General features: G+C 40.5%; 2 protein-coding genes across 2 annotated transcripts in view; one reads left to right on the top strand and one right to left on the bottom strand.

Moving 5' to 3' along the window:
- Positions 1-341: 341 nt before the first annotated feature.
- Positions 342-22,816, bottom strand: LOC125461758 (clarin-3). Its single transcript, XM_048550907.2, has 5 exons — positions 22,558-22,816; positions 15,721-15,842; positions 11,590-12,450; positions 7,401-7,583; positions 342-4,185 (listed from the first exon to the last, which is right to left on the bottom strand). The coding sequence occupies exons 3-5, from the start codon at positions 11,819-11,821 to the stop codon at positions 3,908-3,910; spliced, it is 693 nt and encodes a 230-aa protein (XP_048406864.1). The 5' UTR covers positions 11,822-12,450; positions 15,721-15,842; positions 22,558-22,816; the 3' UTR covers positions 342-3,907.
- ptprea (protein tyrosine phosphatase receptor type Ea) overlaps positions 22,741-24,821 on the top strand; it is a 296,189-nt gene continuing 294,108 nt past the window's right edge. The window contains exon 1 of the mRNA XM_048550902.2: positions 22,741-22,825. The gene's annotated coding sequence lies outside the window, so the exon portion shown is untranslated. The remainder of the gene's footprint in view (positions 22,826-24,821) is intronic.

Consider the following 24,821-nt stretch of genomic DNA (forward strand, 5'->3'; position numbering starts at 1 on the left):
CACCAAATGTAATATTTTTCACTAAATGAAAGCTTTACAGTTTAAAGAAATATGATTTAGTACTTGTTTCAGTGCTTGTTTGGCACTACTATAATGCCACTAAAATAAAGGTTACAGCCGGGTCATTCTGCAAGATAACAGTGGAACAGAAAGAGCAAACTCTAGCTGAGCGGTAGTGAATGACTATCTAAGGCAGTTATCATGAAATTTTATGGTACAGACCCATCATGTCTGTACTGGCTTCTCACAAGCATTAGCAGTTTATAGATAAAAATGATTATAAGAATCCATGAAACATACCTTAAAGGTTCAAATAATGACTTTTTTTGTTAATTGTCACTTTTATTTCATTAATTTATTTTACACATAATCTTTCAGTCACCTGAGAGTGCACAGTTGGAAACATCTCTGTATTCTGTGCTTTACCAAAGATTCTTTATATGAAGGTGTACAACAGCATAGCACATATCATCAAATAAAAGATACGAAAACATCACTAAAATGTAAAGTCAAGGCCAGGCCATATAGCCTCTCGATACGCGAGGAGATCCTGGTTGATCTGTGATCTAACTCCATAAAACCACTTTCACCTAACATCCTTTAAAATCCTTAGCTAATACATTCAATCAATGTCAGAGTTAAAATATACTAATCTCTTACTCTTGAATTGATAAGCAATTTACATACACAATTCTGAAATTAAACACATTTTTAATAGTCAAACAATACTGTCAATACTATTGGGGAACAGCAGCCTACATTACATTTCAAGTTATATTTTCTTCACATTCTCCCAGTAATGAGCAGTGTACAAGCCACAGGACATTTAGTCTTAATTTTCTAAAGGGATTCAGATATATAAATAAAAATAAATGGTTTCCCAGTAACTGTAGAAGTCTGGGGCTAATTGTATAGCTCTTTCACAGCTCATCCAACAGCACAAAATGTGCTGAAAAGTAATCATTTGAGCTGTATGATTCTACGATCCAAGGTTTTCAGCAAAGTATGAAATTATGTTGTGTCTGTAGGGAGGCTACTGCTCTAAAGAAACACTTAATAATAGAATATATCATTAATTGTGTTTGTCTAGAAATGACAACAAGTGATTGTCGGGTCAGAAACTTATCTTACAAATGAGTAAACCATTCAGATCAGGAAAGTGCCAAGTTCAAAGCTTGTTGGATTAGCTGATCACAGCTTTGGCAGCAGGTGCTCAGCACTAATGGGTTACAACAAGCAAATGAGCTAGAAATCCCACTCTTAGAGAAAGTGTAGCTGTGCACATTTTATGTGGTAAGCCAGAAATCATCTCAATTGCAATGTATCCTCATGGCTTACTGAAACTCTCGGGTTGCTAATGGCCTCTTGGATAGGGGACTGGAAAGGGCAACAAATTATGCCTCAGCAAGAAATGAATATGCTCACGAGAAAAATATTAACATATAGAAACCATTTAATTATATATCAGTCTCTGGTCTTTTAGTTTTATATAGCCATCTTGCAGACACTTGCATTATGAAAAACTTACAATTATATTGCACTATTCACAACCTGAGGAAATCCTGAAGCACATTTTTTATTTCTTTTTCTCTATTCTTTTATCGAAAGTGGGTATCACAGGAAAGGCCAGCAATTTGTTGCCAATACATAATTGCTCTCAAACTGAGTGGCTTGCTTGGCCATTTGAAAGGGTAGTTCAGAGCCAGACTGAATAAGGTCAGTAAACTTATGATCCCACCATTTATCTGGCTTTCTGTATTATTAGTCCAGTTTCAATACTTTAAAAAGTTTTGAAGCACAACCATTGCTGTAATGTAGGAAGATTGGAGCTAATTTGGGTACAGCATAGCCATTGATAATGGTGAGACAAACTGTTTCAGATGTATCTTTGCTGTGGGAACTTGTACATTCACCTGAGAACACAATCAGGACCTATGTTTGCCATTTAACTTAAAAAGTGGTATCACAACAATGTAGCATTCTCTTAGTACTACATAAACTTATCAGCGTTCATTTTTGGTATTGAGTGTCTAGAATTAAACTTTGATCCAAAATCTCGTGACTCAAAGACAATAATGCAACAAAGTGAACAGTGGCTATCACCATGCTGTTTGCATTCACAATTAAAAATCTGATACTTTTATTGCCTGACAGTAAGAGGAAGGGATTTATAATTATGCTTGTAGAACAGTATTTCCAATCAATGTGCAGAAGAATGACGCCAGTGATGAGATCTGAAACCACTTCAAAGCCCATCCACTGGGACAGAGTTAAAATCAGATTGCAAAATGTACTTGGATATTCAGTAGTCAACTTACATAGAGAATGATGATCATGCAAAGTAAATACTTTTTTTGATTTATTATTGTCACGTAGGATGATGGATGGCAATATGAAGCTGAGCTTCCTGTGTTTGCCCCCTCGCACAAAGCAGAAGGAAAGGGGAATAGATCTGTTAGGTGAAGTTTTCATCCCATTGTGCTTCACTTGTACTTATTCAGTAAAAGGTAGGTTGATGTTAAGCAAGTAAATCAAAGGTTATTGGAAGTAGATGAGAATGTGTAGTTGGAAAAGTGAACATATCAGCTATGATCTTACTAAAGATTGCAGCAGGTTCAAGGGACCAAATCATCTACTTCTCCTAATTCCTATATTCATAGGTCATGTATCTCATTGTATTGCAAGACATGGACAGAGTGCTTCAGATTCAGCTGAGCATTCCCATGTATATAATGCAGGAAAGATGAGAATAGGCTTGCCTTTGCCAGAGTTGAGATGGCAAAACTATTGAATATTCGCTGTCATTCCACCACTGCAATTGGCACCAACTCTCAGAGTCTACATGAGAAGAATAATGAGGGAATCCAGAAATTGCTGTAGATATTTGATGCTCTGCAATCATTTAGATATCATTGAGCTGAGGACAACGATATCCCTTCACCCAGAACACAATGAAATTGTACTAATGACTTGAACCTGTAAGTATAGATAAGTTCAGATAAAAGGAACATGGGAACAGGAGCAGGCCATTCAGCCCCTCCATTCTGTTCTGCCATTCAATAAGATCATGGCTGATCTGTGGCCTAAATCCATATACCTGCCTTTGGCCCATATCTCTTAATAGTGTCGCTTAACAAAAAAAAAATCTATCTCAGATTTAAAAAAAATATCTAGCATCAGCCGTCATTTGTGGCAGAGAATTCCAAACCACTACCATCCTTTGCATGTAGAAGTGCTCCCAACATCTCTCCTGAACAGTCTGGCACTAATTTTTAAACTATGTTCACAGTTCTAGAATCTCTAATCAGCAGAAATAGTTTGTATTTACCTACCCTGTATTTTCCTGTTAATATATTGAAAATTTCCATCTAGTCACCCCCAATCCTTTTAAATTCTGGAGAAAATAGGCCGAACTTGTGTAATCTTTCTTCATAACTTTATCTGTGAAGTCTGGATATCATTCCTGTAAACTTAAGATGTACTCCCTCTGAGACAAATATAACCTTTCTAAGACCTAATCTAATGGGAAAGTTATCATTTAAATATACAGATTAAGACCAAGTTTAGGTCAATTCACCCATCACATATCCTGATATTAGTTCATAATTATTGTCCCAACTTCAAAAGCCTGAAAATTATTCCCGAGTGGTACTTTTTGCATAATCACTGGTGTTTTTGCAAAATTGTTAATTCCATTTTGGATCACTTTTGTCAGGGTTTGGTGTCAGGAACACAAATCATGCTATGTTGAGAGAATATGTTGAAGTAAAGGAGTAATAATTTGATATTATCTCTGCAAATCTCACTCATCATAATCACATCGTCAGTATAATGTTTATCGGATTACCTGGCACATACTCTCTATTATATTTGTTTAGCATTTTCTTCCTTCATCAGTCATCTGGAATTAATACATCAAAACATCCTTTGGGGCGATTTCCGTTGGTCTGTTCTGTTCTCTTTCTCTTGTATAATTTGCATGTTGATATGCATAAACAATTCCAATTGTAGTGATATTAAGAACCAGAGACAGCAGGATAAGCCAAAATGAATAATCATAATTATCAGCCTTAAGCTCGAATGTAACCAGGCTTCCTTGAATTGAATTGGTCACCAATAGTGTGGATAAATTGTTCACTGATGTGTTCACTGCAAACAGAACCATTGCCAGAAATGTTGAAACACCTAAAAGAAATATATTTAAATCATTATTTAATATGTAAATCATTATCAATAATAAGATTCGAGGTCACTTAATCTTTTGTGCATTTGCTGAGTAATAATTCAACTTTGAACAAAAAAATTTAATTAATTCCACCAAACTTCAAAAGAAAAAAAAGTTTGATCTATTTACATGTTTTTTCCCCTCTTTTTATTTGTTGCAGTTAGATTTTTCTAAGCAGCTATAGACAATGATTGAAAAATGTAAATCAAATTTTAAGGAAAACAAAATAGTATTGGCAACAATTACCAAAGGAAACATACTTAATTTAAACATTTTCATTGGAGGGAGATGCAGGACAGAGTCCAATCAGTTCTCCACAGAGAGAGGTGAAGAAGGAAACAAATCTCGCTGTTGCACAGGTATTGGTGGTTCGTTAGGAGAAGTATTGGATGAATGTTTGAAACATGTTGCTTGATCATTCTTGGTTTCCCATGGAAATTTGGTTAAAACACATCAATCTGACCCCATCACCAAAGACATTTTTCCCTCCTCACCCTTAACTGCTTTCCGGAGGGACCACTCTCTCCGTGACTCCCTTGTCCACTCCACACTCCCCACCAGCCCCACCATCCCCGGCACTTTCCCTGCAACCGCAGGAAGTGCTACACCTGCCCCTACACCTCCCCCCTCACCCCCGTCCCAGGCCCCAGGAAGACCTTCCACATCAAACAGATATTTACCTGCACATCTGCTAATGTGGTATACTGTATTCACTGTTCCCGTTGTGGCCTCCGCTACATCGGGGAAACCAAGTAGAGGCTTGTGGACTTCTTTGCAGCACACCTATGCTTGGTTCGCGACAAACGACTGCACCTCCAAGTCGCGAACCATTTCAACTGCCCCTCCCATTCCTTGGATGACACGTACATCTTGGGTCTTCTACAGTGCCACAACGATGCCACCCGAAGGTTGCAGGAACAGCATCTCATATTTAGCTTGGGAGCCCTGTAGCCCAATGATATCAATTGGACTTCATAAGCTTCAAAATCTCCCCTCCCCAACCACATCCCAAAACCAGCCCAGCTCGCCCCACCTCCCTAACCTGTCCTTCCTCCCACCTATTCCCTCCTCTCACCTCAAGCCCCACCCCTATCTCCTACCCACTAGCCTCATCCCGCCCCTTTGACCTGGCCGTCCTCCCTGGACTGACCTATCCCCCCTCCCTAACTCCACATCTACACTCACCTTCACTGGCTCCATTCCAGCCTCTTTGACCTGTCTGTTACCTCTCCACCTATCTGTTCTTTTATCCATCTTCTATCCGCCTCCCTCCCCCCTCTCTTTATTTCAGAATCCCCTTCCCCTCCCCCATTTCTGAAGAAGGGCCTAGACCCAAAACGTCAGCTTTCCTGCTCCTCTGATGCTGCATGGCCTGCTGTGTTCATCCAGCTCTGCACCTTGTTGTCTCAGATTCTCCAGCATTGGCAGTTCCTACTATCTCAGGAGCTAATGGAAGTATTTTAAAAATTGAGGTTTAAGAAGGAAACAAATATTTATTTCAAAATGAAATGCAATTTCAAATGCAATCAAAGACAATAATATACTGGCATTTCCTCATAAGTATTCCATGCCGATTTGAGGATTTTAGTGAAATTTTATTATTTGAACTCATGCGTTGATCGTCCAGACTTCTCTTCAGTTTTAAATTACAGCATGGAAGGGACATCAATATAACTGAAAGTTTGTTAGATAATCTTTTGTGTAATATTTGGACATGTGTGGATTAGATTGCTTGCAAACAGTGATGCTTTTTCAGTTGAAGATCAAACCAGTAGACTACTGGCAGCACTTTCAGTTTGAATCAAATGATCATCACTTTAACAAGTCCCAGTCTAGTAACTTGAACACAAAATTTCAACTGACACTTCCAAGGGAGTGGTGCATTGTCAGAGGTGTTGTTTTTCAAACAATATATGTTAAACAGAAGTCCTTTCTGGCTCTTAGGTGGATATGACAGGTATTGTTCAAAAAAGAGCTAAGGGGTAGCAGTGTACTGGTTGCTAATTTTGGAACCAAAATGTCCATCATCAACCTTTTAAAGGGTGGAACGGTGGCTCAATGGTTAGTACTGCTGCCTCACAGAACCTGGTTCAATCCCAGTTTCGGGTGACTGTCCGTTTGGAGTTTGCACATTCTCCCTGCATGTGCATGGGTTTCCTCCAGGTGCTCCAGTTTCCTCCTGCAGTCCAAAGATGTGTAGGTTAGGTGGATTGGCCATGCTAAATTGCCCGTAGTGTTCAGGGGTGTGTGGGTTAGGCAGATTACAGGGGAATGGGTTTGGGTGGGATGCTCTGAGGGTTGATGTGGACTTGTTTCGGCTGAAGGGCCTGTTTCCACACTGTAGTGATTCTGTGAATTTTACCATTTTCCTGATGAACATTTATCTTGAATTCTATTCATAAAGCCATTGAATTAGTCATTTATCTCACTCAAATTGGCTGTTTTATCTCTGAACCGAAAACAAAAAATGCTGGAAATCACAGTGGGCCAGGCAGCATCCACAGAGAGAGAGCAAGCTAATGTTTTCAAGTCTAGATGACTGTTCATCAGACCTCACCAGCTGTGATAAACAGTCATCTAGACTCAAAACATTAGCTTGCTCTCTCTCCATGGATGATGTGATTTCCAGCATTTTTTGTTTTCTGTATATATTTCCAGTATCTGCAGCAATTTGATCCTACAGGCCATTTCATCTCCCTGTGTTGCAAGGGACTGCATTTCAAAAATAGAGGGGACTTCAGTAGGACATTTTGATGGAGTGGGCAATGCCGTGTAAAGCTAAGTTCCTTCTTGCTTGATCTTTATAAAACGATTTCATTAAAATTATGTGTTTTGGCAGCTTAAATTTCTGACAACCAGCTCCAACTTCTGCTCCTCATGAGTGTTTTAAGGGAAGTTTTCCGAGATGAATACCCATCCATAAAAAGTCCTCCATTAATTTGTACTCAAAGAAGAACAAACTTTGCAGTGTAGAGCTATCCAGGTGTCCATCCTGATGCGTTACAGTCTTCAACAGAAGACAAAATAACAAAAAATTAGACTGTGTCACTGATTGCTTTTCTATCAAAATTAAACATCAAATACTGGAGTTTATTTAAATGTATTAGAAATAGCAAACCAACAATTTAAATAATGTCGAAAAAATTCAACTCCCAACTGAACAATTTATACTTACAACTTATGGAGCTACAGGTGTAAACACTGACTGGCCCACAGATGTTCTCATATGGATTACTGATGCTATTGTACAAGGTGACTATGGCACTTAGCAGCGTAAACAACAGTCCAAGCACCACGAACAGGATAACTAGGATGTGGATAACTCTTTCAGTGTTTGCATTTTTAAAACATTCCAAAACTGAAAGAAACATACACAATGGGAGGCAGATGTTATGTTCAATATCGTGCAACACCAAACTTATGAAAACAATCATTCACTTTCTGCAATTTTTGAGAAGTTCTACACAATTACAGTTTGCCTGAAGGCATTGAACAAGTGAAATTTAAAATATTTAGCAGCTTATAATCTTTCCCTCAACAATGAAATACTTTGTCACTGCTACCTTGAGATAGGTATTATTTAGTTAATTAGCTTATTTGATCAGCAGTTAATTAGTTGTTATTTAAAACAATTGAAACAATCTTGTGATGTATGCTCCTGCTCTGAGATTTGGTGCAGAATTAGACCTATTATGACTGAGGTTGGATCGGTATACTGGCTTTTTGAGTCTCCCTCTTCATTGGTCGTAACAGATTTTAAATTTGAGCCAATAATATGGAGTTTCGACTATATCTGGTTTAGTTTTAGAAAAAATTCAGCCAGGTTTGTCAACACATAATAACCAGTTTATAACAAATAAAACTTATTCAAACAAAAATGCAAAGATTATTGACAAAAAAAGTACTCAGACTGTGCAAAGATAGGCATGGTTTATGTTCTAACATTTCAGACTTAATAGAAACAAGGCACAAGAGGTGGCCACTCAGCTCTTTGAGCCTGTTCTGCAATTCATTACAATCATATCTCATCTAATTTTAACTTCAATTCTACATTCAAAAAGAATTGAAGATTCTGCATCTATTACCTTTTGAGGAAGGGAATTCCAAAGATTCGTAACCCTCTAAAATAAACAAGCAAATGTTGCCTCAACTCTATTTGAAATGGGTGACTCCTTATTTTTAAACTAAGACCCCAAGTTCTAGATTATCCCCCAAGAGGAACTGTCCTTCTGACATCCACCCAGTCAAGCAATTAAGTCACCTCTGACTCTTCTAAACTCATGAGGATATAGGCCTAGCTTGTCTAGCCTCTCCTCATAAGGCGATTGCTCATTCCAGGTATTAACCCAGTAAACCTTCTCTGAACTGTTTCCAATGCAAAAGCATCCTTCTGCAAATACAGTGATCCAGACGCAGTCTCACTGATGTCCTGTATTACTAAAGCATAACCTCCATATTTGCATTCAATTCCCTTCGCAACAAACCATCACATTCTATTAGCTTTCCCGGTTACTTGCTGTACCTGCATGCCAATCTACAGTGATTCATTAACTAGGACATCTAGGTCTCTCTTCACCTCAGAGCTTTGCAACCTCTCACTTGGATAACATGTTTTTTTTTAAATCCTTTTTTCCAACATGGACTATTTCCTAATTTCCCACATTATATACTATCTGCCAGATGTTTATCCACTCACTTAGCCTATCTATAATATTCTGTCAACTTTTGTCATTTTCCGACCTATCTTTGTGTCATTGGTAAATTTAGCTACTGTACTGCCAATTCCTTCATCCATATCATTTATATTAAATCATATAAATTGAGCCAAATATGGTTACAAAAAAGCAAAACATAAGAAATAGCTAGTGCAATCAAATAGATCCCACAGACTTCTCAGAGATCTGCTCCTTCCCAGACATTGCCAGATCTCAAAAAAATTTCACAATGGATCATAATTCTTCACTTGAAATTCCCTGTAAGGCTGCTCATAATGAACTGCTTCAATGACTGCTTAAACTCTGGTGACTCACCTTGCTTTCCTGGGGCTGTGCTCCCTTGGATTGTTGGAGACTGCTTTTCAGCATTCACTCATAAATGCAATTTCACTTTTCACAAACAGCAAGCTCCATTAAGCCAGTGCTGCCCTTGAATTTTTCCTCGTCCATAATACTGTGTAGTTTCTCAAAGCAAAAACTGCTTATTGTACATTTTCAAATCCCACTCACTGTTTTACTAAACTACTAATTCAAAACCCTTCCCTGCTCCTATGACTTCCCTGAGCATTCATCACACAGAGCTATTCAACTGCTCTAATGCATCTCTGAGTTCCAGCTACACAGAACCCTTGTAGATCAGTTGTTTTTAGCAGCACAGCTCACAACAATCCTGTCTAATATGGAATCTGCTTCTCTCTCTCTACACACACACATTCTGATATCCAGTTTCAGTGCCTGTCATCTTTAAATGCCTCTTTAGTGATGCCCAGAATGCCCTGAGTAACCTATTGAAAATTTTGCAACAAGCCCTGTGTCTATAGCACAGCAAAATTAATATATTGGAACGGTCAAGTGTAGCAAATGCTTAGAACTCTGTTTCTTAACCATTAACATTTTCACAGAATGCTGGCTTACAGCACAAATTACATACAACAAAAAATCAAGAGTTCGTCTCAGTGGACCAAATTATTGAAAATATAATTTGTTGTTTGTCACCAAGTTATAAAACTGAGGATTCAATGACTGAAATGAAAAGGTAACCTTATATCTACCTCAACTGAATCAGTGGAATGTGTTTTTTTATAATTTGTCTGGTAGGTCATAAAAACGATTAAAAAAATCAAAAACAACCTGCAACATGTTTGTTGTATTGTATTGGCTGGGGTCTAATTGATTAAATCCCTAATTCTAAAGCATGTTGTTATTAAATTTAACCTTATTTCATATTTAATGGAGGAATAACACAAATGCTTACTCAAGGAGCATTACATTATTATCAATCACATATTGTCGAAAATAGGGTGAAAAGGACTAGTACTCTTACTAAGGGATCAAATGCCTACCGTGTTTCTACATATTATTAGGCTGGAGAGGGGTCAGAAGAGCTTTACCAGGATGTTGTTGGTTGTGGAAGGTGTGAGTTATAATGAAAGGCTGGATAAGCTGGGACTTCTTTCACTGGAGCGTAGGAGGTTGTGAAGTGACTTTGCGGACATTTATAAAATAGTGAGAAGTATAGACAGGGTTAATGGTGTTTGTCTTTTCCTGGAATGGGGGATTTCAAGACTGGAGGGCACATTTTTAAGGTGAGAGGAGAGAGATTTAAAAAAGATATGAGACAATTTTTGAACCATGGAGGGCGGTTCACATATGGAATTAACTTCCTGAGGAAGTGATGGATCTGGGTACAATTACAATGTTTAACAGGCATTTGGATAGGAAAGGTTTGGACCAGGAGCAAGCAGGTGGGACTAGTTTAGTTTGGGATTATGTTTGGCATGGAGGGTTGGACTGAAGGGTCTATTTCCATGCTGTATGACTGTATGACTTCATGTAAATCTAATACACTTTGTGAATTTGCTTTATAATAAAGAAAAGCACATTTCATCCTGTTCTCCTAGAGTCTGTTACAGTGCATGGGAGGTCTCCGAAGGCATCCTGAACCATCCATATACAGGATTGCAGTTTCCAAAATGGAAAGCCCCAGCCGGTTGCAGTAGCAGCAGAAATATCTGCAGCACCAGATGGTCCTGGTGCTGGATGGCCAGCAGAAAGACAAAACATAAGACAGGACTTCAATCCTTTTCAGTATTTACATGTGGGTATGGCGTGGCCACCAGTCTTGGTAGAGGAAGAAGGATCAATATTAATGTGGAGAGGAAACATTAGGCCTCATCATCTCACTGTTCTACCATGTAATAACAATTGTTGAAAATTTAGCACAAGATCTGTCTATAAAAGCACACATAGCAAGCAAGACAGAAAACATGTCAATGTAAACAGAAAATGTATTTTATTCTTTTGTATAATCATGTCACCATTAATTAAAATGCATAGACGGAGCAAAACGTACGCGGGTCACAGTAGACTAAATGTGACAATTTCATGATGGTCTGGATCCTGTCTCTATAGATTTTTGGTATACTTTCACAGGAATAAACACTTAGAGGAGAAGAAATTGCAGTTCCTTGGAAGAGATCAGGGGAGTGAGCTGCATTGGGGTAGCTCTTTTAAAGAGGCTCAGGCGTGATGGGCCAGTACATTAGATTTGTGCCGTACTATTCCACAATCCATTCTATCCCTGAAGTTGAGGATTAAGTTTTCTTGTAAATCTCAGTACTTTACTGTATTTTTAAAAAAAGCAATTACCTTTTATCGTGTCGTCAGCTATCAGAATCAGACAGCCAGATTTTTCACGCCAACCATCAAACAATCCATATTTGAGGTTCATTTCTCCAACTGCATCACCACTTTCATTCTTGCAGTTTACTACAGTGTCAACCCATGAATCAGTTGCCAATATTGCAGATATTAGCATGCAAGTTCCCAAACTGACAGAAAATCCTGCGAGAAACATTAACTTCTTCCTTAGAGATGGCATTTTCTTGAGCTATTACTGCCTAAGTTACATACAAAATAACTAAATCAAAATGAGTTTAAATTTAAATGTCTTCTACTATAAACAATTTTTCATGAAACAAAATCAACCTCAGTTTCCACCGTCTGACTAGGCAGTTGGCTTGCCCCGTGAATGTTGTACTTATCCGGAAATGGTAAAAAAGATGGACCTTGTAACAAGAGTGACAGCAATAAAGTGCCATAATTATTGAACCTTGCCCAGGAGTAAATGGTTACCATAGTTCTGTTTGATATAAATGAAATACAGAGGTGAAACACTTTTATGCTATGCATGCTTTTTTTAATCAAGGCTGTTCATGAACTAAAAAAATCATTTAGATTTCACATTCTTTCCTGTTCACTGACAATTTGTGGTTAATCAATAGAACCTCACTGGAAATTTCAACATATCTCTTTTGAAATAACCGTAAATAACTATTTGAAAGGAGTAACACCAACCTACTGTAACTAAAGCTTAAACAATTCAAAACAACTTAAATCTAATCATAATGATGGAATCCAATCAACCGTTTTCAACCTTCTCAGATGCCCAACAGTTGAAGACACCTCCGGGGTTCAGGTAGGCACTGAGAGCTTCTATTCCAGGGAGACCTAGGCAGACAGGTAGCCAGAAACAGAAGCATGATGTCAGGTTAAATGACCCACTTAATCACCGGCTCCCTGGAGCATTCCTAAAGATGGCACGCTGGTTCGGTGGTTAGCACTGCTGCCTCACAGCACCAGGAAACTGGATTAAATTCCAGCCTTGGGTGGCTGTCTGTGTTGACTTTCCACTGTCTGCATGAATTTCCCTCCACGTGCTCTGGTTTCCTCCCATGGTCCAAAGATGTGCAGATTAGGTGAACTGGCCATGTTACTGTGCCCATGTTGTCCAGGGATGTGCAGGCTAGATGGATTAGTCGTGGGAAATGTAGGGTGATAGGGTTGATCTGGGTGGAATGCTCTTCAGAGGGTTGGTGCAGACTTGATGGGTTGAATGGCCTGCCCCCACATTACAGGGATTCTGTGATTCTCCTAATCTGACTGAACAAAATACACTGGGGGGCTAATCTAGATTGTCAATGAAATTGGTCACTGGTTTTGAGTTTGTGCTTGCCGTGCCCCAATCATACCCAATTTAAGTAACTGAATTTTCTGCACAATTCCCAACTTACAGCATATATCACCGTGAATATATTACAGGATGGCTGCAAACCTTAACAGGCAACCGAGGTTTGTATGAGGCTATTGCCATTTAAAGCTGGATTGCGCCCCTCGTGTTGGATAAAAGCAAAACATTACAGACACTGGAAATCTGAAACAACAGAAAATGTTGGAGAAACTCAACAGATCTGGCAGCATGTGAGGAAAGATTTAACTTTTTGAGTCCAAAATGACTCTTCTTCAGAATAAATTTTCTGTGTTTGTTTCCTTTTGTTATGGATATGCGTTTATGTTGCAGTAGGGGCTGAAACTGCACATAAAATATTTAAAGACCTTCGGAAAGGACCTGAAATAGGAAAGATAGGTTTCAGGATGCTCTGTTGGAGTCACTAGCTTGACTGCATCTCACTGTGTCCAGGTGATAGGCATTAACTGCTTAATCATTTTTGCCTGTATTAATAGACCAAGTCTGAAAATGTGAAACTGGGATAGGAAGTGCTCATTTGTAATATGTAAGTACTTACAAAGCTAAATAAAGATTGGCTCCAGTTCTACTTACCAGCTGCACACATATGGTGTAACCAGCACTAACACCTTCGACAAGAAGTGTTTGGCTTGTGTTGATTGTGAAGTGATCAGAAACAGTACAAATGTCATTTTACTCTTAAACAGGCACCCTTAGTTAGAAAGCTATGTGTGCTACAAGGCTAAATTGTGTGATCTTAAGTTTTTAAAATAAGTCTTTAGTGTTGCTCTGGTGATTCTTATGGAAGTTTGACTGCCTTGTGTACAGCTTTTTCATGTGTTACTGGTGTTGCTATAGATTTAACCAGAATACAGAATGACACATAAAGAGCAATTGGATGGTGCAATGTGTTGTCTTGCTGTCTTATTAGCTTCAGTAAACGCAATCTAGGCTGCAAGGGTGAAAGTCTTCTTTCAGTGTTGCATGTAATGGGCGTGCACTGGCACAGTCGTGATCTTATCAAACACCAGAGAAGGCTCAAAGGGCTGAAAGGCCTACTCCTGCCCCTAAGTCCTCTGTTCCTTTGTACCCATACTTTGGTAGGGTGTACTGTTAAGTTGGTATGTATCTTTGAAAGAATAAAGAAAGAACTGTGGATGCTGGTGATCTGAAACAAAAACTGAAATTGCTGTAGAAACTCAGCAGGTCTGGCAGCATCTGTGGGTAGTAAGCAGAACTAACATCTCGAACGTGTTGAGTCTAGTGATGAAGAGTCGGACCTGCTGAGTTTCTCCAGCAATGTCTGTTTTTATATCGTTGAAAGCCTTGACATGATTACATTTTCCAAGGATATGACTCTTCAAATTATTCATTATCAAAAGACATGATTGTTATATGGTGTTCAGTCACTTACTGACACCTTGGCCTTTATGTTAAGTATCTGCATCTTAGTATCCATGTAATCGACTATTTGATTACTAATATGTCGTCACTTTTGCTACTTTTTCAACAACATGACACATCAAGGGCTCAGTCCAAAACTGAAGGCACGTTCTCTACTGAATCTTAGAGAAAGATATGGGTAACAGTGGCTTTATTCTAACTTTCATCTACATGTTATTTTTTAACTCCTCAGCAAGCTCCCAGAAAACAGGATTGTCAGAGGGAGGAAGGTGCATCGCAAAAATTTATGACATTTAAAAAATAAATTATGAACTGCTTGCAATGTTTCAATTTAAAATAACGCAAAAATCTAAAAAGTGGAGGAAAGCCAAAACAGCAAAGGGATAAATAAGTACAATCAAGAATGCAAAATGACCTTCAAACAATAAGTAAATTCAATACATGGAACAATCCTGAATCAGCACTTTTCACTTTAATAAAAAATACTAAAGAACGGGTAGAGTGTCTCATAAAGAAGAGGAATAGCCCCTCCTATTGCATCTTTTTGTCATCCTAAAGTGGTCCTTGTTTGTTACCTTGGAAAATGATAGGAAAAAATGAGCAAAGCAAATTTTAGTACTTGTTGACAACTTGATGAAGTTCTCACATCATCAGAGTATTTTGTGATCTCAGTATAATCTAGTCATAATGAACTGGCACAGAATAGGTATAAATCCCCTCCTAGGATTTTTCAGGCTGCTATTTCATTGCAGAGATTTTCTATTAGTGTAGCTAATTGAAAAACTGCCCTTTTAATTATCAGTTACTTTTGGAGGTTAAAGAGCTGGTAATGGAAATTCACACTTAGGTGCAAAAGTGAATGTTCAATCTTTTTCTAGTTTTCCCTTTGTGTATGTCAGCTAAAAAATTAAGTTAATTGCATCACTGACAGAAGTTGGAAGCATGTGGAAATTGTACAAATAGTGGTACTAGCCTTCATATATTTATTTCATTCTGTAAAAACTATCATGTTACGTTCTGAAATCTATCCTAAACTATTTCAGGAGGTTGCCTTATCCCACTTGTTAATGGAAATAGTGACAGCTTTCAAACTGTCGAGAAAACATCTTTGGGTAGCTCCTATTATACAGTTATCGACAGGACAACGCATAAAGAGAGATAATTTAAAATGTAGACAATTCAGTTAACAATACAGCATGTATAGGAACTCTCAATTCTTGTTAATGTGAGCATTTCAGCTCCTCCTAGTGGTTCTATTAACTATTCTCAATCAGAAACGGCCTCAAGGGAAATTGAAAATGAAACTAAACATCAGAGTGTAAAACAAGCAATGATAGGGATTGGACAACCTGATGGATTAGCACTGCTCTTTTCCTCAAGACCCTGAATTCAAATTCCGTCTGGGTTGTTGTATGGAGTTCTCTTCCTGCTCTGGTTGTTTGTACAGAAATGGCATTCCCAGTGAAACATTCTGTAAAAACAAATTTATCACTTGGCATGAAATGGCACAAAAATGTCATTAATGATTTATAAAGTTCAAATATGAATGCTTTTATGTTTTTCATCTCCATTTACAAATCCAGTTACTCATGTGCCGACAGGTCTGGGAACACCTGTGGAGAGAAACCAGAGTTAACAGTTTGGTTTTAGTGTCCCTTCTTCAGACCCAAATCATTAACTATGATTTCTCCATGGATGCCTCATGACCTGCTGAGCTTTACCAGCAATTTCGGTTTCTGTTCCTGGTTTACAGCATCCACAACGTTTTCAGCTCTTACTCATATGCCATTTCAGCCAGATTATCGATTGGTCTTGTAACATTAGAATTTGGATAAAAACCTTTTCTGCTCACCAACTCTTTTCAAAATTATGCCATTTATAGTGTACTGTCTTTACATATTAAATTCTTCCAAAATGCACCATCTCCAATTTCTCCGCAATGAATTCCATCAGTCATGTTTTTGCCCTGCCTGTTTCACCATCTATATTAGACTGAAGCCCATAATTCTTCTGATCACTGTTTGCAAAATTTCAGCAAAATCGGAAAACTGCCTAATACTGCCCGCTACATAATCTAGATCCTTATGATAATTGTTTAGAATACTAGGTCCAAAATTAATCCTTACTCATTGACTCACAATACCTCCATGTCTGAAATACGATCTTCCAAGAATGCACTCTGGTCCCTTTCACTGAGCCAATTTTGTGTCCACACCGTCACCACCTTTAATTCCATGTCCTTCAATCTACTTAAGAAGCATGGCACTTTGTCAAATGCCTTTCAGATATCGATACACACAACTTTTTTTGAACTAATTTGACCAACATTCTCTGTTACTTCAGTCAAGAGTTCAACTAAATTAGTCAGATATGATGTATGTTTAATCAATCCAGGCTGACTCTCCTTGATTCACACTTGCCAAAAGAAAGGGGGTGGCACAGTGGCTCAGTGGTTAGCACTGGTGCCTCACAGCACCAGAGACCTAGGTCCAATCCCACCCTCAGGCAACTGTCTGTGTGGCGTTTGCACATTCTCCCCGTAACTGTGTGGGTTTCCTCTACAGTCCAAAGATGTGCAGATTAGGTGGATTAGCCATGCTAAGTTTCTCACAGTGTTCAGGAATGTGTTGATTAGGTGGGTTACAGGTGGATGGGTCTGAGTGGGGTGCTCTGAGGTTCAGTGTAGATTTGTTGGGTCAAAGGGTCTGTTTTCACACTGTAGGGTTTCTTAAAAAAAGTTTGTTTATCCTTGGTAATGGTTTCCCAAACTTCTCAACCACTGATGTTGGCTTGACTGGCATTTAGTTCCTTAGTTTATTCTCCTCTCCTTTCTTTAACTGTGGTATAACATTCACAATCTGCCAGGCATTCAGCATTACCCCGTGTCCATTGACATTGAAAGGTTGTGACTAAAGGCTTTCTACTAGAAGTATATTGTAGGTTCTTTGACACACAAAACAGAAGTTCCTCTTGTTCCCTACACCTACTACAATCTTGACCTAGATTTTTTAGGAAAATCAATGTTTCCTGATATTACTATTCTATGTTTCGCGCACCTTTGCCTGCAAATTTCCTCACTTATTTTATCACTGTTTGGAGCTCCATCAAAATCTTACAGCATCTCTTTCTCTGTTCTTCTATCCAAGTCACACAGATTCACACTTAGAAGCATCTACTGTACACTTTTTAATTAGAACCCAGTTCTAACAAAGCATCACTTGACCCGAAATGTTAACTCTGATTTCTCTCCACAGATGCTGCCAGACTTGCTGAGCTTTTCTAGAAATTTCTACTTTTGTCCCTGACAAAGAGTCACTAGACTGAAAACATTAACTCCGTTTCTCACTCTACAGATGCTGCCAGAACTCCTGGGTTTCTCCAGCACTTTCTGCTTTGCCTCAAATCCCCTCAATGTCTGATCAAACCCATTGACTCTAACCCCATGATTCTCCCCAGATCAGACCAGACCTGACCTGACCTGACTCCACCACCTTTGAACCTCCAACATTCACCATCACTGCCCTCCCTGGATTCTCCTCTAAAGTCACTAACTAGACCCTATAACCCAACATGCAGGCAACTGTTCCCCACCTCACAAAAGATGTCTGGCCTAACATGACTAGTCTGTAACTGGACAATTCCTCCCAACCCAACATAACTATTCATCTATTCACCTGCCACCCCATGTACTGATCATTCTTTTGTCCTACCACCCTGTCTACCCATCTACCAGCATGCCACCCTACTCCTCTGCCATCCTTCCTCCCTAACCATACAATACAGAGAGAGGAAGACCAGGCAGTTTGAGTACTAGTGGAAAGGAATTTTGCAGATCCAGAGACCAGAGCTTAAAACAAGACATTAGGGTTTAAAAAGAGGAAATGGCAAAGAAGCAGAATATTGACTGTGAGGAGACTTGACGTTTCTCTACCAGGAAACACAAAAACTGGACAATAACCAGGAGATCTAGGAGCTACTAAGTCATTAGTACAAGGTACTTCTGAACTAGAAGTACCAACAATAATCAAGGGAAAGAAAACAGAAATAAAGGCTGAAGTCCAGCAAAAAAAAGTGATTTAATGAATGGACAATGAGTGAACAAAGGACAGAAAATTCAGGAACTCGCCAATAGCAGTACTGTGTATAGATTCTTCAGTGCAGCTAAATCAACAGCTCAAATACCAAAGAAGAGCTAAGAATAGGGTGGTGCTCATCAAAGACAGGGAGGCAGTCAGCACCCATGGAAAGGAACATTTAAATAATCTCAATGGAAACACAGTCCTTGACAGGAGGGCCCTCAGCTTCATCCCACAGAATGACACCCGCCATCATCTCAGTGCAAACCTAGCCTGGTATGTGGCTGTAAAGGTGTCTTTCAGCACAGGCTATCCGCCACAGGGAAAGTCATTGCAAGAAACTTCCTCAATAGTCACTTTCCAGCAGTTGAAGACTTCATCCAGAGTCACAATGCACATTCTTTCCATCATGAAGTATATGAAGTACAGTGAACATGATCTTGGCAGCAAGATACTTCCAAGAAACATAAAGAGAGCAGCAAAAACAAAGTTTCTGGAAAAGCTCAGCAGGTCTGGCAGCATCTGTGAAGGAGAAAACAGAGTTAATGGTTCAATTCCGGCGATCCTTCCTCAGAATTACTCAGAGTCCAGAGTCAACGGCACCCGAACACCTATCACCATGCTATAAAATGCCAATGATGCTTGCACATGCACACACTCCAAGGCCAAGATCGAAACCATCATTAATGCACTTTTGGAGGTTCATGACAGGATGGGCCTTAGGTTAATCATCCAGAAGATAAAGGACCTCTACTAGACTGATCCTGCTGCATAACATTACCTCTGCAGCACCGTCTCCCCCGACACAACCAGCTACAAAGATCCACAACAACTAGCGTCAACCAGTTTGGACACTTCTGAACGCCCAGGCAAAGGATTGCTGGACAATATGGATCAATTCTTATATCTTAGGAGCTACCTTTCAGTGAGAGCAGACATAGGCAATAAAATTCAACGTCTTCTCCAGTGTGCTGAGGAACAGAGTGTGTTGCAACAAAGACCACAAATCCTGGCTCCAAGTTCATGGTCTAAGGGTAACAGTGCTACCTGCCCTGCTGCACATATCAAAGCCATAGGTAATAAACAGCAGTCTCCTGAAATTTCAAAAGAAAAATCCTCACCAATGCCTCCTCAAAATCTTACAAATCCAGTGGATCATCAGCATCAAGTAACTGGTTAGTCAATCATTTGCATTGGCTGGGTTACATCATGCCCATGGCTGATACAAGACAGTCACAAAGAAAAGACTCTGAGTTTTATCAGAGCAAATGCTTACCAGCAGGGCAGGGAAAACATGCTCAGAACATCCCAGGAAAAGATGCAACACCCACTTATCGATTTAGGGAACTTTCTTGCCTAAGGCTATTCAAACTGGAGAAGTAGTATCTGTAAAGGTATCAACTACTTTGATTGTCTCTGATGGGCCCAGGCAGAGGCCAAATGCAAATAGCAGAATAAATGTATGAAAACTCAAGCATCCCATCCATCCATCTCTTCAAACACTACCTGTATCATCTGAAACATAGCACGTGGATCCAGCATTGGCCTCTGTTGTCACGTTAGAATCCTCAGTTTTGAGTGGAGGCAGTTACTGAGGAACTTGCTAAGAAGGAGAAGAAGACACTACCATCTTGTCACCAAGCCAGCTGTCATTCTACACACCTCCTGTTCTACCAATGTACCACCCTATCCTACTGCTTTGTCAGCTTACCCACCTCCCACCCTACTCTCTTACCTTATCCAGCATCCCTTTACCCATTTAATTCAATCATACGCATTTCATAACACATAAAAATGCAAATTGAATGTCCAAAAGCTTTCTTGTGTCTTAGTGAATGAACTTTGCAAAATGAACTTTGGCAGGCAATGTCAAAAAAGGGGCAAGGCTTGGCTTTCCTCATTGAAACAATGAGAAGGAAATCATCTCCTATTTAAACTACTTTCCATATTTCAGAAGATCTGGCATTGGAAGATAGGGCCAGAAATAGAGTCAGCCATTGTGTGAAAAATAATGAGCACAGGGTCAAGCCCATGGTGATTACCAGTCTTTGGAAGATTCAAGCCATTCCATCCAGTTTTAATCTATAGGGTTATGCCTGATGGGAAATGGATCAAACCTGTTCATATAAATTGTACATACAACAGATTTCTTATTGCAATCTTAATGAGCTAAATTTTCCCCCATGTACTGGCCAGCTAATCCTACTCTTCGTTAAAAGAAAGCCTTTTACTTCCTGGAATAGACTCATGAAAGACAAATTTTGGATTGTAAAAATAATTCTGAATATAGATGATTCATAGTAGTTTATTACTTATTATTGCTTTGTATAAAATAAGTGTTGCACACTCACTCTTATGGTTAGTTATTATGACGATTCTCCAACAGGTGGCCCACATATTTAATCTAGCCCACACATTCTTTTCATCTGTCTCATTTCTTCTCACCATGAAAGTACAAAGTCCATATTCACTATGATGAGTTTTATTCAGAACTTCAATGAATCAACTCCCCTTCCTATTCCTTAGGCGACATGTCCATCCTGGGCCTCCTGCAGTGCAATAATGATGCCACCCGTAGGTTGCAGGAACAGCAACCCATATTCCGCTTGGGAACCCTGCAGCCCAATGGTATCAATTTCACCAGCTTCAAAATCTCCCCTTCCCTCACTGCATCCCAAAACCAGCCCAACTCGTCCCTGCCTGCTTAACCTGCTCTTCCTCTCACCTCTCCCCCCCTCCCACCTCAAGCCGCACCTCCATTTCCTACCTAACCTCATCCTGCCCCTTGACCTGTCCGTCCTCCCCAGACTGACCTATCCCCTCCCTACCTCCCCACCCATACTCTCCTCTCCACTTATCTTCTCCTCTATCCATCTTCAGTCTGCCTCCCCCTCTCTCCCCATTTATTTCATAATCCTCTCCCCATCCCCCTTTTCTGATGAAGGGTCTCAGCCCAAAACGTCAGCTTTTGTGCTCCTAAGATGCTGCTTGGCCTGATGTGTTCATCCAGCCCCATACTTTATTATCTTGGATTCTCCAGCGTCTGCAGTTCCCATTATCTCTAGACACAATTGAAGTTGACTTTACACTCAGTCACTTTGGGCAACTTGAAAAGCTTGCTCTGCAATTGTTGGAGTTAGATCAGTTACATGACATTGCATTTATGCATTTGTTTATAGAGTTCACTTAATTTAAAGAAAAATCCCAGGATGCTGCATAAAACTAGAACTTAATATGTTTGGGGATATTAGGATGGATGACCAATTGCTTAAAGAGGTAGCTAATGTGGAGAGTTTTAAAAGGAGGAAAAAGAGATAAAGAACCAGAGAGACTTAGGGGAAGGTATTCAGGGTTTTGAGCCTTGGCACCTTCCAGCAGAACTGCCCTTGGTGGAGAGATTCAAACCAGGGATCCTTTGATAGACACAATTGGAGGAGCGCAGATAACTCTAAGGCTTGTAGGGCTGTAGGTGAATGCTGAGATAGGGAGGGATGAGTCTGTGGAAGGATTTGAGAACAAAGGTAAGAACTGTGAAATGCACTATCATTCCTGGACGTTTAAAAAGCTGCAACTGAATTTTTAGATTCTCAGTCTTTGGAGGTTAGTGCTTCTGTTTCTTTATGTGGGGTGCTGTTTCATGAGTTTGCAGAATTTATGAAGTCTCACTTTTGGGGAGCATGAGGATTTTATATCGTGTGTCAGCTCATATTTCCGTAAAATAAGAGACCTGCACGTTTTGACATGAGTAAACGCCTTTCGGCTAAAGCAGTTTAAGCAGGTTGCCATGTGCATAAATGTTACCAGCTGATTTCCTAACTGACCGACAAAGATCACAAAAGGTACAGGTTTAATTCTTGAACTGAGGCGAGGTGTTTTCAAACAGGGCAGATGTTGGCAGCTCTCCGGGGTCTAGGAAGGATACAACTCTCACTGTTATTTAGTACCTTCTTCTGGGAAGGGTCAGTGTAATCTCATGGAAAAGCCATTGTATTCGGCGGTGATGCCCAACAGAATTGAACAGCACGTGTCTGTCATAATTGGGACTGATGTGTAAGCTTTAAGTAAGACACTGGTAAAATTCAGGTACTATTTTGACAATCATGCACTTACAAAGATGCCAACATTGTCCAGCGGTAGTGTTCAGTAAAGTTTGCTGTGGTCAGTTCCTGTCCAGCCCTCGGTGAAGGAAAGAACGGCTGTGCCTCCTGTACCTGCGCCTTCGCTTTACAATTTCCGTGGTAATTCCCCGTCCTCGCAGCAGGCGGCTGTCTGAGCTTAATGCAAGGTGCAGAGCTTGGGATGTAAACCGGCACTTGCCCTGCCTCTCAGATGATACTATCAACTGCAGCAGGCGGAAAGCGGCGGCTTCTTCCTTCTGGTGAGTTTCCATAGATCTATTACAAGCTTCTTGTCTGAGAACACAGTAACTCGGTGTAATCCTGCTCAGTGACAGGGGAGTCAGGCTCAAATCGGTGTCTAAAACGACAGAGAGGACCTGGGTTCACGCGGCTCAGTTGGGTCACTTGCCCGAGGTCTCTGTGCGGGATCCAGCGGGGTCACTGGCCCGGGGTCTCTGTGCGGGATCTAGCGGTGGCACTGGCCCGGGGTCTCTGTGCGGGATCCAGCGGGGCCACTGGCCCGGGGTCTCTGTGCGGGATCCAGCGGGGCCACTGGCCCGGGGTCTCTGTGCGGGATCCAGCGGTGGCACTGGCCCGAGGTCTCTGTGCGGGATCCAGCGGGGCCACTGGCCCGGGGTCTCTGTGCGGGATCCAGCGGGGCCACTGGCCCGGGGTCTCTGTGCGGGATCCAGCGGGGCCACTGGCCCGGGGTCTCTGTGCGGGATCCAGCGGGGCCACTGGCCCGGGGTCTCTGTGCGGGATCCAGCGGGGCCACTGGCCCGGGGTCTCTGTGCGGGATCCAGCGGGGCCACTGGCCCGGGGTCTCTGTGCGGGATCCAGCGGGTGCAGTAACACGGCTTAGCTTTCCCTTCAAACCTGTTCTTGGGCTGAAGGGACTCGACACTTAACTCGCGTTAACATCACACTGTTGGGGTCGGGGGGGTGGGGCGTGGTTGGAGACTGAGGCTGCAGGTAAGAAGAGGGAGAAAGTCAGCCGAGATTGTCGGCGATAAACCGATAACGAAGACAGTAATGCCCGATATATTTGTCAGGAAATGACTAGCTCTATAATCGGGATGGCGACTGGACAAGGTGTAGATATTACGGCACAGTGAACCATTCACAGATGGCGAGGCTGTGAGCTGGTAAAATCGCTAAGAGTGAAATAGCCGAGTCCTACAGCAGTTTGAGCTCTGTTGAGCCCAGTGAGGAAATGCCTGTTTACAGGATACCTCCTCACATGGATGTAATCCTGTTCATAATTTGGAAACGAAACTCTTGTGTCAGTACAGTTCACAGCACTGGATATCATGATTAGTAAGCCAAACAACAGCAGTGTGTACATCACAGGGTTTCGCATGAATCAGGCAGGATATTTACACATCCAATCTGCTATATTTTCATTTATTTATTACAGGCTTGCACATGTGGGCCACTACTCAACGGGTGGGCGGGATTTGGGCTGTCCTTTGCATACTGATAACTGCAATTAAGTTTTTTTTTAGTGTCTGTTTCATCACGAAATGATAAGTGATTGATGTGCATTGAAGAAATGATATTACAGGAGACCGTGGGCCGTTCTTGTCAGTTAGACAGTAGTTTGGTTTAGTTGTTGGGAAATGTGTTGCTAGAATCTCTCAGATTGTCCATGTTCAAATTGATCTAAAATCGGCCACTGTTTACATATGCGGTGTACCGGTATACTCCGGTAACACCAATATTTCGCTTTGAATAAATTGCGTTAAACATTGAGGCTAGTAGTGGGTCCGCAAGAAATGGCAGGACCATAAGCACATGGCATCCGTAATCACTCTAAATGGAAACAGAATATGATGGAAATACTTTAATAAAATCAAAATACTGCGGATGTTGGAAATCTGAATTTTAATAAATCTGCTGGAAAAACTCATCAGATCTGGCAACATCTGCGGTAAAAGAGGCAGAGTTAACGTTTCGAGTCCGTTATGACTGTTCCAGATTAAAAGGAGCTAGGAAATAACGTTTTATGCGGGAAATCTTGAGCTAGCCAAGCAACATTTGTGACGAGAGAAACATTTTAGTGATGATCTTTCCTTCAAGTGAGAAATCAAGAGATGAAACAGTTCCCTACCAATTAGAAATTAGAATCCCTACAGGCTGTAAACACGCCCTTGGGCCCAACAAGTCCACACCAAACCTCAGAACATCCCACCAGGATCATTCTCCCATAACCCACCTAATCTACACCTCCGTGAGCACTATGGGCAATTTTGCACG

The sequence above is a fragment of the Stegostoma tigrinum genome, chromosome 20 (genome assembly GCF_030684315.1).
Source record: "Stegostoma tigrinum isolate sSteTig4 chromosome 20, sSteTig4.hap1, whole genome shotgun sequence".
In the NCBI taxonomy this organism is placed as follows: domain Eukaryota; kingdom Metazoa; phylum Chordata; class Chondrichthyes; order Orectolobiformes; family Stegostomatidae; genus Stegostoma; species Stegostoma tigrinum.

Excerpts from the sequence above, each read along its gene's own strand:
- LOC125461758 (XM_048550907.2), bottom strand. The coding sequence starts at position 11,821 with ATGCCATCTCTAAGGAAGAAGTTAATGTTTCTCGCAGGATTTTCTGTC. Across the intron at positions 7,584-11,589 it reads AGCTGACGACACGATAAAAG|TTTTGGAATGTTTTAAAAAT; the intron begins GTAATTGCTTTT and ends TGTTTCTTTCAG. Across the intron at positions 4,186-7,400 it reads CACCTGTAGCTCCATAAGTT|GTGTTTCAACATTTCTGGCA; the intron begins GTAAGTATAAAT and ends TATTTCTTTTAG.